This window comes from Bombina bombina, chromosome 4, assembly GCF_027579735.1.
Source record: "Bombina bombina isolate aBomBom1 chromosome 4, aBomBom1.pri, whole genome shotgun sequence".
Lineage (NCBI taxonomy): Eukaryota > Metazoa > Chordata > Amphibia > Anura > Bombinatoridae > Bombina > Bombina bombina.
The window spans coordinates 814,025,082-814,039,348 of record NC_069502.1 but is presented as its reverse complement, the minus strand read 5'-3'; the positions used below and the strand labels follow the sequence as shown (position 1 = coordinate 814,039,348).

General features: G+C 39.7%; 1 protein-coding gene across 4 annotated transcripts in view; it reads left to right on the top strand.

The window, feature by feature from the left end:
• Nucleotides 1-14,267, top strand: part of LOC128657089 (oocyte zinc finger protein XlCOF7.1-like) — a 175,571-nt gene that overhangs the window by 125,484 nt on the left and 35,820 nt on the right. For all 4 annotated transcript variants that reach the window (XM_053711333.1, XM_053711332.1, XM_053711331.1 and 1 more), the window contains one exon: nucleotides 5,124-5,228. In XM_053711333.1, coding sequence (XP_053567308.1) covers nucleotides 5,124-5,228 — 105 coding nt within the window. The remainder of the gene's footprint in view (nucleotides 1-5,123; nucleotides 5,229-14,267) is intronic.

Below are 14,267 nucleotides of genomic sequence, written 5' to 3'. Positions count from 1 at the left end.
ATAAAATGTCGAATTTGAAAAAAAGCAAATAAATCTGACCTGGGTAAATTATACATTGAAAAAATAATTTCTCCTGTTAATACTAAATCATCTGTACCTAATAATTAACTTACCTGACTTAAGCCTTTCTCCGCCCAACACTTAAAGGTGCTTTGACAAATACCCGGGGAAAATAGTGGATTACCCTGAATCGGGAGAAATTCTGAGAAAGTAAAATCTATCCCTAGTATTCTACAAAATGTGTGCCACGCCAGGACTATATTCCTGAATGTTATAAGTGAATAAACATTAGCGGGTAACTGTCGAGATCTACAATGCAATATGGCTGATAGCGCAAAAGGATATATCAAGAAAGATTCCTCATCAAAGGAGGAGAATATTTCTGTTTTAGCTAGCCAGTCAATCGCAATTTTGATCAAAGATGCAATGTTGTACAAACTAATGTCTGGGAAAGATAGACCACCAGCCATAAATTTCTGCATTAACCAAATAGCGCAATGCATGTTTTTTTATTTTGCCATAAAAATTTAGAAATATGACGGTACAAAGTTCTTACGTCACTATTTCGTATAAGTAAAGGTAAATTCTGTATTGGGTAGAGAAGGCGTGGGAAAATGATAGTTTTAACCAAATTTACCCGCGCCGTTAAAGAAATTGAGAAAGGAGTCCATAATTGCAGATCTAATAAAAAATTTTGAAATAAGGGCATATAATTATCCGAGTACCAATGCTTAGGATTCTTATAAAGAACCAGTCCAAAATATTTAATAGAGTCTACCTCTTTGAAAGGATTATTGGAAGCCTTTGCAAGTGATTTCCCCACTAACATCAGCTCACTTTTATCAGTATTAACCATATAACCTAAAAACGAACTGAACTCTTTTAGTAAATGAGTCAAGATAGGGATAGATTGCTGCAAATTATCTAGAAAAACAAGTACATCATCCGCATATAACAGTATTTTTAAACAAGAGGAGCCCACTGCGACCCCCGCTAGACTATTTCTTATCTGTATTGCTAATGGCTCTACTGCTATATTAAATAGTAGGGGAGATAGAGGACAGCCTTGCCGGGTACCACGATGAAGGTTTATTTCTGGGGAGACTGAACCGTTTACCAAAATATGTGATATAGGTTTACAGTATATTCTATGGATAAATTGCAAGAAATTCCCATTAAACCCAAATTTCCTAAGTGAGGTAAATAGATGCTCCCAGACTATAGAGTCAAATGCTTTGACCGCGTCCAATGTAAGGACGGCTCTATCAGGCCGGCTGTTCCTATTGGCTTTTAACTCCTCATTCCAAGCATAATCTAAGAAAGTTGTTAGTTTACGTATATTTTTAGACGGGTTTCTATTAATCATAAAACCCGTCTGGTCAGGATGGATACGTTTCTGTAGACATAATGCAAATCTATTTGCTACGATAGAGGCTAAGATCATATAATCTGTATTTAAGACCGAGATCGGCCTATATGAAGCTGGATCCTCAACATCTTTACCCTTCTTCAGAATAAGAGAAATGTTGGCTATTGAGAATTGTGATGAGATCGGTTTATCTACTATATAATAGTTATTGAATAGATCCTCTAAAATCGGTAATAGGTCTTCCTTAATACATTTATAAAACTCAGATGGAAACCCATCTGGTCCGAGCGCTTTATTAGGTTTTAATTTATCAATAGCTTTGCTGATCTCTTCTCTGGTTAAGGGTTCATTTAGCATGGTCAAATCTTCAATTTGGATCCTTGGGGTAACAATTTTTGACCAGAATAGCTTTTGCTCAGAGAGATTAGTCTGAACTGGGGAGTAAAGATGTTCATAATACATGGCAAAAACTTTACTGATTTCTGCAGTTTCCAGATATCTAATGCCGTTATCTTTAATAACCGGTATGACATTTTATTTTTCCTGCTTTTAGTGAGGCTGGCCAGGTGTTTAGCTGAGCACCCATGGAACCCTTTATAATGTCGGTTGATCCTAATTTCATCGGCTTGGGATTTCTGTTTTAAGAAGAGATCCCGTTCTTTTCTAATGGCACTATAATCATCCCAGAGGCCCACCTTTTTATGGTGGTTATGATTTCTTTGTATAAAGCACAATTATTTCCAAATTCCTTTGTTGATGCTTTTTACTCCTTTCTTTATCACCCCACTTCTTGGCTATTCGTTAAATTGTGGGTGTGGTGAGGGGTGTATTTATAGGCATTTTGAGGTTTGGGAAACTTTGCCCCTCCTGGTAGGATTGTATATCCCATACGTCACTAGCTCATGGACTCTTGCCAATATGAAAGAAATGCATTTATCAGGTAAATTCTTACATAAATTATGTTTTTGTAGCGAGTACCTTAGCCATCATATGCTCACTACCTAGTCTTGTGTATCATGTTTCTGGTGTCAAGCAGGCTGTGAAAATTTGTTTTGTAGCAAGTACTTTAGCCATCATATGCTCACTACCTAGTCTTGTGTATCCTGTTTCTGGTATCAAGCAGGCTGTGAGAATTTCTGTTTTGTAGCAAGTACCTTAGCCATCATATTCTCACTACCTAGTCTTGCTGTATCATGTTTCTGCTGTCAATCAGGCTGTGAGAATTTGTTTTGTAGCAAGTACTTTAGCCATCATATGCTCACTACCTAGTCTAACCGTATGATGTTTCTCGTGTCAAGCAGGCTGTGAGAATCTGTTTTGTAGCAAGTACCTTAGCCATCATATGCTTACTACCTAGTCTTGTGTATCATGTTTCTGCTGTCAAGCAGGCTGTGAGAATTTGTTTTGTAGCAAGTACCTTAGCCATCATATGCTCACTACCTAGTCTTGTGTATCATGTTTCTGTTGTCAAGCAGGCTGTGAGAATTTGTTTTGTAGCAAGTACTTTAGCCATCATATGCTCACTACCTAGTCTTGTGTATCATGTTTCTGGTGACAAGCAGGCTGTGAGAATCTGTTTTGTAGCAAGTACCTTAGCCATCATATGCTCACTACCTAGTCTTGTGTATCATGTTTCTGCTGTCAAGCAGGCTGTGAGAATGTGTTTTGTAGCAAGTACCTTAGCCATCATATGCTCACTACCTAGTCTTGTGTATCATGTTTCTGGTGTCAAGCAGGCTGTGAGAATTTGTTTTGTAGCAAGTACCTTAGCCATCATATGCTCACTACCTAGTCTTGTGTATCATGTTTCTGGTGTCAAGCAGGCTGTGAGAATCTGTTTTGTAGCAAGTACCTTAGCCATCATATGCTCACTACCTAGTCTTGTGTATCATGTTTCTGGTGTCTTGCAGGCTGTGAGAATCTGTTTTGTAGTAAATACCTTAGCCATCATATGCTCACTACCTAGTCTTGTGTATCATGTTTCTGGTGTCAAGCAGGCTGTGAGAATTTGTTTTGTAGCAAGTACTTTAGCCATCATATGCTCACTACCTAGTCTAACCGTATGATGTTTCTCGTGTCAAGCAGGCTGTGAGAATTTCTGTTTTGTAGCAAGTACCTTAGCCATCATATTCTCACTACCTAGTCTTGTGTATCATGTTTCTGGTGTCAAGCAGGCTGTGAGAATTTCTGTTTTGTAGCAAGTACCTTAGCCATCATATGCTCACTACCTAGTCTTGTGTATCATGTTTCTGCTGTCAAGCAGGCTGTGAGAATTTGTTTTGTAGCAAGTACTTTAGCCATCATATGCTCACTACCTAGTCTTGTGTATCATGTTTCTGGTGTCAAGCAAGCTGTGAGAATTTGTTTTGTAGCAAGTACCTTAGCCATCATATGCTCACTACCTAGTCTTGTGTATCATGTTTCTGCTGTCAAGCAGGCTGTGAGAATTTGTTTTGTAGCAAGTACCTTAGCCATCATATGCTCACTACCTAGTCTTGTGTATCATGTTTCTGCTGTCAAGCAGGCTGTCAGAATCTGTTTTGTAGCAAGTTCCTTAGCCATCATATGCTCACTACCTAGTCTTGTGTATCATGTTTCTGGTGTCAAGCAGGCTGTGAGAATTTGTTTTGTAGCAAGTACCTTAGCCATCATATGCTCACTACCTAGTCTCACCGTATGATGTTTCTCGTGTCAAGCAGGCTGTGAGAATTTCTGTTTTGTAGCAAGTACCTTAGCCATCATATGCTCACTACCTAGTCTTGTGTATCATGTTTCTGGTGTCAAGCAGGCTGTGAGAATCTGTTTTGTAGCAAGTACCTTAGCCATCATATGCTCACTACCTAGTCTTGTGTATCATGTTTCTGCTGTCAAGCAGGCTGTGAGAATCTGTTTTGTAGCAAGTACCTTAGCCATCATATGCTCACTACCTAGTCTTGTGTATCATGTTTCTGGTGTCAAGCAGGCTGTGAGAATCTGTTTTGTAGCAAGTACCTTAGCCATCATATGCTCACTACCTAGTCTTGCCATATGATGTTTCTAGTGTCAAGCAGGCTATGAGAATTTTAGCTGCAGTGATTTCTCTCCCAGTCTAGCGGTTTTATTACACAGCCTGTCCCAGTCTCATCAATTCTATAGAGAGGATTTGTGCAGTCAACATTCTAATGTTTATTATGCATGGGAATTTTTTAAGGTTCTAAAGGGGATTTATGTTCACTGTTACACAGCATGCTTTGCAGGATATACAATGCAGCCACCGGTTTTCAGCAGGTTTGACAGCAGTACATCCTTTCCCCCGCTATTGCCCCCCTTTTTCGAGCATTGCAGATTGATAAATATAATGTGAACACAGGTCATAAGGCACAGCTCATCGGATGCTCATTTTCAACACTGCTCCAAACTTTGATTAACAAAAGCTTGTTACAATAGCTCTGACATAAGAGGGAATAACAAGCTTGAGGGGCGGCGCATGCGCAATGCGCTAAAGGGAGTAATAACAGACTGCAGACTGGTCGCACGTCCAGAAAATATTCTAAAGGGCTTAGGCAATGTACTTTGTAAACAGACATTTAAAAAAATATTTATAAATGCAGATGATTCACACAGAATGTTCAGCACTACCATACTTAACTTCCTGCTATTATGTATGCTAAAATGTATTACTTTTTGTGTGAACTGTCCCTTTAAGTTAACTTTAGGAGTTTGATGTTATTTTGGAAATTTTAGTGATTTATTTATTTATTCTTTTTTCCCCCAGGTGAAAACTATGCTAAGATTTCATGTAACACAGAAGAAACAGAAGATCAGTGGCTAAGAAATGTCCAACCATCAGAGCAGGAAATTTGTGCCAATATAAGTACAGGTGAGTGTACGTGTGTGAGATGTCTGAGGGACGCAGGGTGCAAGTGAGTGTACGTGTGTGACATGTCTGAGGGACGCAGGGTGCAAGTGAGTGTAAGTGTGTGAGATGTCTGAGGGACGCAGGTTGCAAGTGAGTATACGTGTGTGACATGTCTGAGGGAAGTAGGGCAAGTGTGAGTGTATGTGCGTGACATGTCTGTTAAGTAGGGCACGTGAGTGGGTGTGACATGTCTTTGGGAAGCAGGGCACATGTGATTGTACGTGTGTGATATGTCTAAGGGATGCAGGGCATAGGTGAGTGTATATGGGTGACACGTGAGAGGGATGCAAGGGCACAGGTGACTGTAAGTGTTTGACATGTCCGGGATGGAGGGGATAGGTGTGTGTATGTATATGACATATCTAAGGAAAGCAGTGTACGTGTGTGACACTTGAGAGGGATGTAGGGCACGTGTGTGTGACATGTCTGAGGGAAGCAGGGCACGCATGAGTGTATGTGTGTGACATGTCTGTTAAGTAGGGCACATGAGTGTGTATGACATGTCTGAGGGAAGTAGGGCATGTGAATAAGTGTGTGTGATATCTGTGGGAAGCAGGGCACGTGATTGTACAAGTGTGATATGTCTAAGGGATGCAGGGCATAGGTGAGTGTATATGGGTGACACATGAGAGGGACGCAGGGCACAGGTGAGTGTAAGTGTGTGACATGTCTGGGATGGAGGGGATAGATGTGTGTACGTGTGACATATCTAAGGAATGCAGTGTACGTGTGTGACACTTGAGAGGGATGTAGGGCAAAGTGAGTGTTTGTGTGTCATGTCTGTGAGAAACAGGGCACAGATAGTGTATGTGTGCGACATGTGAGGGTTGCAGGGCACAGGTGAGTCTATGTGTGAGATGTGTCTGCGGGAAACAGTGCACAGGTGAGTGTACATGTCTATGTGTATGTTCCCTAATGAAGTTTATTCTACATATTATATATTACCTTTTATATAAAATGATAATCTGGTTTTCATTACAGGTAAAGAATATATGGCATAAAAAAATAAAACTTAATGTGTTGTGCTCATAAGCAATAATTATTTAAATGGACACTCAAACTAACTTTTATGATTCAGAAAGAGCATTAAGTTTTATGACACTTTCCAATGTACTTCCATTATTAAATTTTGCAGTCTTTATATGTACACACTTTCTAGGAAACAAGCTCCTACTGAGCATGTGCACAAGCTCACAAGATATATGTATGTTAGTCTGTAATTGACAGATGTCTGTCATATGATAAAGGGAGGGTGGAAAAAGGGGAGAAAAAATAAATTTGATAGAATTTTTTTACTGCTTATTTGAAATTCAGAGTAGGTATTATTGTCTGGTCTTTTTCTATGCATTTGTTAATTATGCAATTGTATTTAATTGTCCTTTATGTTGCATATTAACCCTCTTTCCTGTGATGTAAATGCTCTTAGCCTTTTTAAAGTTAACTCAATAACTGTGGTGGTTTGATGTTATTTTGGAAATTTGTCACAAGTTAATATCCTTTTGGTTTAGCTGTATTGGGGTTTTTAAGCTTTTTCAGCTAAATACTCCTTATCATCTCTATGATATAACAGAATTGGTTATCTTACTTCCTTTCCTCAGATACCCATGCCCTCAGTGTCTTCAACCTCTCTGTTGATAATTTCACTGTCTCCTTTGCAAAACAACTTCTGCAACTCACTTCCTTGGCCTGTCACAATGGACTGACTCTCCCATTCACAAAGATGGTCACTCCCTTGATCTGTTTTTCAGCTATCGATGCACTGTCTCAAACTTTACAAACTCACCTTTTCCTCTTTCTGACTACCACCTCCTCACTTGTAACATCAACTCCCTCCCTACAACTCTCCCTCCTTCTACCCCTCACACTAAACTTCACAGAAGTATCAAGTCATTAGATCAGCAACAGCTTGCTAGCTCTCTCGAACCTCTTCTCTCTTCCATCCTCTCCTTTTCCTGTCCTGATGAATCTATCTGCCACTGCAACTCCACCCTTACATCGGTCCTTGATAATCTGGCCCCACCTACCATAGCTCGGAAAACATACACTCGTCCTCGTCGGAACAGCCAATAGAATGCAAGCTCAATCTGATTGGCTGATCCAATCAGCCAATCGGATTGAACTTGAATCTGATTAGCTGATTCCATCAGCCAATCAGAATTTTCATACCTTAATTCCGATTGGCTGATAGAATCCTATCAGCCAATCGGAATTCGAGGGACGCCATCTTGGATGACGTCCCTTAAAGGAACCTTCATTCTTCATTTGGACGTCGGAAGAAGAGGATGGATCCGCGTCAGAGGTCTTCAAGATGGAGCCGTTCGTCATCGGATGAAGATAGAAGATGCCGCTTGGATCAAGATGGTTGCCGGTCCGGATCTCCTCTTCTTCCCGGATAGGATGAAGACTTTGGAGCCTCTTCTGGACCTCTTCAGCCGCCGCTTGATAGAAGACTTCATCCGGATTATGGATCGCCAGCCCCCGCTTGGGCTTGGATGAAGACTTCGGAGGACGGATCGGTGAACCTGGCATGGTGAAGATAAGGTAGGAAGATCTTCAGGGGCTTAGTGTTAGGTTTATTTAAGGGGGGTTTGGGTTAGATTAGGGGTATGTGGGTGGTGGGTTGTAATGTTGGGGGGGTATTGTATGTTTTTTTTTTACAGGCAAAAGAGCTGAATTATTTGGGGCATGCCCCGCAAATGGCCCTGTTCAGGGCTAGTAAGGTAAAAGAGCTTTAAACTTTTTTAATTTAGAATAGGGTAGGGCATTTTTTTATTTTGGGGGTCTTTGTTATTTTATTAGGGGGCTTAGAGTAGGTGTAATTAGTTTAAAATTGTTTATTTAATTGTAGTTATTTGTAGGTATTGTATTTAATTAATTTATTGATAGTGTAGTGTTAGGTTTAATTGTAACTTAGGTTAGGATTTATTTTACAGGTAATTTTGTAATTATTTTAACTATTTTAGCTATTAAATAGTTCTTAACTATTTAATAGCTATTGTACCTGGTTAAAATAAATACAAAGTTGCCTGTAAAATAAATATTAATCCTAAAATAGCTACAATATAATTATTCATTATATTGTAGCTATATTAGGGTTTATTTTACAGGTAAGTATTTAGCTTTAAATAGGAATAATTTATTTAATAAGAGTTAATTTATTTTGTTAGATTTAAATTATATTTAACTTAGGGGGGTGTTAGTGTTAGGGTTAGACTTAGCTTTAGGGGTTAATCCATTTATTAGAGTAGCGGCGAGATCCGGTCGGCAGATTAGGGGTTAATAATTTAAGTTAGGTGTCGGCGATGTTAGGGAGGGCAGATTAGGGGTTAATACTATTTATTATAGGGTTATTGAGGAGGGAGTGAGGCGGATTAGGGGTTAATAACTTTATTATAGTAGCGGCGCTGTGCGGTCGGTAGATTAGGGGTTAATTATTGTAGGTAGCTGGCGGCGACGTTGTGGGGGGCAGATTAGGGGTTAATATATATAATATAGGGGTCGGCGGTGTTAGGGGCAGATTAGGGGTACATAGGGATAACGTAGGTTGCGGCGGTGTACGGAGCGGCAGATTAGGGGTTAATAATAAAATGCAGGGGTCAGCGATAGCAGCGGCAGCAGAATAGGGGTTAATAAGTGTAAGGTTAGGGGTGTTTAGACTCGGGGTACATGTTAGGGTGTTAGGTGCAGACTTAGGAAGTGTTTCCCCATAGGAAACAATGGGGCTGCGTTAGGAGCTGAACGCTGCTTTTTTGCAGGTGTTAGGTTTTTTTTCAGCTCAAACTGCCCCATTGTTTCCTATGGGGGAATCGTGCACAAGCACGTTTTTGAAGCTGGCCGCGTCCGTAAGCACCGCTGGTATCGAGAGTTGCAGTTGCGGTAAATATGCTATACGCTCCTTTTTTGGGGCCTAACGCAGCCATTCTGTGAACTCTAAATACCAGCGGTATTTAAAAGGTGCGGCCAGAAAAAAGCACGCGTAGTTAACGCACCCCTTTGGCCGCAAAACTCTAAATCTAGCCGTTACAGTCATCCAAAACCCACATAGCCATAAATTTAGCTCTTTTGCCCCTGTTACAGAGGAAGAAGTTTCTGCATTATTTACTATCCTCTCACCTAACTACCTGTCCTCTCGACCACATCCTCTCACAATTACTCGCCTCCCTCTCTTCTACCCTTACCTCTATACTCACACACATCTTCAACCTCTCCCTCAGCACTGGTATGGTTCCCACATCTCTTAAACATGCATTAGTCACACTTATCCTCCAAAAACCTTCTCTCGATCCAACCTCCCCATCCAACTACCGCCCTATTTTCTTACTCCCTCTTGCCTCAAAACTTCTTGAAAAGCTAGTATATGCACATCTATCCCATTTCCTTACATTAAACTCCCTCCTTGACCCACTGCAATCTGGATTTCACCCCCTTCACTCAACAGCAAAATCCAAAGTCCACTTCTCTCTACTTATCCTCCTTGATCTGTCTGCAGCCTTTGATACTGTCGTCTACCCTCTTTTTCTCCATATCCTCCAACCCTTCGGCATAGCTCTCTCTTGTTTCTCTTCATATCTGTCTAACCGTACCTTTACTGTAGCCTTCTCTGGGGCATCCTCTGCCCCGTTACCTCTTTCTGTTGGGGTACCGCAAGGTTTCATTATCATTTGTATGCCGATGATACCAAAATCTATCTCTCTGCACCAGAACCATCTCTTTCCTTGCTAACCCGTGTCACTAACTGTCTCTCTCATATCTCATCTTGGATGTCCCCTCACTACCTCAAGCTAAATAAGTCCAAAACTGAGTTTCTTATTTTCCACCCTTCTTCCAAAATCTTCACCCCCCATGTCTCTATAACTGTTGATAACTCCCTAACCTCACATGCCCGATGTCTTGGGGTCATACTTGACTCAGATCTTTCTTCCATTCCTCACATTCAGTCCTTGGCTAAAGCCTGTCGCTTCCACCTTAAAAACATTGCTTAAATTAAAAATTTTCTTACACAAGACACAACTAAGGTTTTAATCCACTCTCTCATACTTTCCCGCCTCGACTACTACAACTACATCCTTTCTGGTCTCCTTAGCTGCCACCTAGCTCCTTTACAATCCATAATGAATGCCACTGCCAGGTTCATCTTCCTTACACATCGCTCTTCATCTGCTGCACCTCTCTGCCAATCCCTTCACTGGCTTCCTCTTGCCTCCAGGATTAAACACAAATTTCTCACTCTGATACACAAAGCCCTCAACTGCATTGCTCCCCCCTACATCTCTGATCTTATCTCCTGATACTCTCCCTCCTGTCCCCTTCGCTCCGCTCATGATCTCTTCCTCTCTTGTTACCTCCTCACATTCTCGTTTACAAGATTTCTCCAGACTGGCTCCCATCTTATGGAACTCTCTGCCTCGCTTCACAAGACTCTCCCCTAGTTTAAAAGCTTCAAGTGCTTCCTGAAGAGTCTACTATTCAGGGACGTATAAAACCTAACAAACCACGGTAAGCAGCACTCAAGGGAAATATTAAAATCCAATATTTAATGATTATAGTTAAAATAACACATTCCAAGGGTTGGGGGACAGAAAACAAGACATCCTGTCGGCACTTAGTCATAGGATAATGTGAGCACCCACTAGTTTGCCCTCTTAGTGGCCTTTCATCCAATCATCTAAAGGTTCACAAGCTGAACACTATTAAAGTCACTTAGACCATTAAGAGAGGAAACATTGTTGCTTTACAAAAAACATAACAATGTAGCAAATTAAAATCAGTAAAAGAGACATTTATCTCAATCACAATATGAATTGGCGATCTTATTGAAAATATAACATAAAAGGGAAATAAGATTAGACATTAGTATTGTTCAAATTGAAGAAAAAAAATATATATATATATATAAATGAAAAGAGAATTATTTTTAACATCTCTATAATCATTTCTATATTTATAATTTGAACTGAACACCAATCATCCATTTTTATAAATAATTACTTATGCATCAAAAAACCACTTATCTATGAAAATATCAAGTAAATCTAAGTATTGCAAATTATATGAGTGTGTAAAATATTTAATAATTGGAATTTCATAGTATCTTTATAATCCATAAGCATAAAGAACTAGTTAAGTACAAAAAGAGAACATATATATGTTGTTAAAGAGAACAGGTAATATTAGTGAGCCAATAAAGCTCTTTATTCATTACTAATGTATATATATATATATATATATATATATATGTATGCAAAAACATAAGTATATATTAAACGTTCCCCTTCCAAACATCACATACAATGATTCAGTATGACAGTAGAAACAGACCAAATCCATTTATAATTTTCATTATTTTAAAATATACGTAAATAGTATAAGTCTACGAAGTAGCACATATCCCACTCTTTATTCATACCCTGGGGCATCTTTGTCTGTAATATGAATATCCAATATAATTCCTTTTTCATCAGGATTTTATTCCTATTCCCACCTCTAGGTGGCAAGTTTGCCAAATAAATTATTTTGACCCCTATTCTAGGTTCATTTAAAAAGTGCTAACAGTTAAAATGCCTAGCCACACTTGAATCTTTTGCATAAATAAAAAGGGAGAAGCGCTCAACCTGGGAACGAACATTAGCATAATAGCTTGTTCTATGGCTAGTTACCACCTTAGAAGCAGCCTCTTTTTGCTCAATATGTGCCTTTCACAGAGAAGAACTTTCCTGTAGCATATCAGTCTGATCCTAACTTAACAGTGCAGTCCAGCCCCGAAATACCAGGCAATCCCTCTCTGAACAAGAGAAACGGCAAAACCCAAGACGTACGTTTCGGCCTATTGTGGGCCTCGTCAGTGAGGTGCAGCCATAATATCCCTCTAGGCACACTGAGCAACGGGTCCACGTCTGTATTCCCGCATCACACTTAGGGAGACTTCCCCAAGTGTCATAATTTGCATAAATAAAAAGAGAGAAGCGCTCAACCTGGGAACGAACAATAGCATAATAGCTTGTTCTATGGCTAATTACCACCCTAGAAGCAACCTCTTTTTGCTAAATATGTGCCTTTCACAGAGAAGAACTTTCCTGTAGCATATTAGTCTGATCCTAACTTAACAGTGCAGTCCAGCCCCGAAATGCCAGGCAATCCCTCTCTGAACAAGAGAAACGGCAAAACCCCAGACGTACGTTTCGGCCTATTGTGGGCCTCGTCAGTGAGGTGCAGCCATATCCCTCTAGGCACACTGAGCAACGGGTCCACGTCTGGATTCCCGCATCACACTTAAGGAGACTTCCCCAAGTGTCATAATTTGCATAAATAAAAAGAGAGAAGCGCTCAACCTGGGAACGAACAATAGCATAATAGCTTGTTCTGGGGTTTTGCCGTTTCTCTCGTTCAGAGAGGGATTGCCTGGTATTTCGGGGCTGGACTGCACTGTTAAGTCAGGATCAGACTGATATGCCATTGATATGACATTGAGCAAAAAGAGGCTGCTTCTAGGGTGGTAACTAGCCATAGAACAAGCTATTATGCTATTGTTCGTTCCCAGGTTGAGCGCTTCTCTCTTTTTATTTATGCAAATTATGACACTTAGGGAAGTCTCCCTAAGTGTGATGCTGGAAACCAGACGTGGACCCGTTGCTCAGTGTGCCTAGAGGGATATGGCTGCACCTCACTGACGAGGCCCACAATAGGCCGAAACGTACGTCTGGGGTTTTGCCGTTTCTCTCGTTCAGAGAGTGATTGCCTGATATTTCGGGGCTGGACTGTACTGTTAAGTTAGGATCAGACTGATATGCTACAGGAAAGTTCTTCTCTGTGAAAGGCACACATTGAGCAAAAAGAGGCTGCTTCTAGGGTGGTAACTAGCCATAGAACAAGCTATTATGCTATTGTTTGTTCCCAGGTTGAGCGCTTCTATCTTTTTATTTACACTTGAATCTTTGTTGTAATTCTTAATATCTCTTTTATGTTCTCCAATTCTCGTCCTGAAGGTACGAGTAGTTTGACCTACGTACTGTTCATGGCAAATTAAGCATTCCAAGAGATACACCAAGTACTCTGTGCCACAATTGCCATAGTGTTCAATTTTGAACTCTTTACCCGTGGTTGTACTTTTGAAGGATTCACCTTTCAATAGAAACCACAAGTGCCACAATTAGTGGTACCACATTTAAAAGTACCCTTTTTATTTAGCCAATCCTCACCAGTACTACTGTTCCTTCGGAACACCAAGCTTGGTGATAACCTCGTTGCCAGGGTTGGTGGCTTTTTTGAGACAAACTTAATGTTGTCAATCAGAGGACAAAAGACAAGCAAAGTTTCAGCGCTACTGATATAAAATGGAGACTAGGAGTGTTATGTCACACTATAAGTGAAGATACATAAAAAATATATTGTTTTTCAAAAACAAACTCAGCTATGCTAAAGAATTTAAAATCCTAATACAAAGGCTATAGGTTTTGTTAAGTGTACTTAGCATAAAATGCTACACAAATCAATTATACAATGTGAAACATAAAAAGACTTAACTATAGTAAGATATGTTGAATTCAAAAATAAAAGAACAATATATAGAATAAAGTCCCAAAACAATGATATAGTTAGTTAAGTCCCACGTTTAACCCCTTAGTGACCGGACCACTTTTCCATTTGTTGACCGTCTGGGACAGAGGATATTTTTGCATTGTGTTTAGCTGTTATTTTTCTCTTACTCATTTACTGTACCCAAACATATTATATACCGTTTTTCTCGCCATTAAATGGACTTTCTAAAAATACCATTATTTTCATAAAATCTTATAATTTAATATAAAAAAATATATAAAATATGAGGAAAAAATGGAAAAAAAACACACTTTTTCTAACTTTGACCCTCAAAATCTCTTACACATCTACAACCACCATAAAACACCAATGCTAAATAGTTTCTACATTTTCTCCTGAGTTTAGAAATACCCAATGTTTATATGTTCTTTGCTTTTTTAGCAAGTTATAGGGCAATAAGTACAA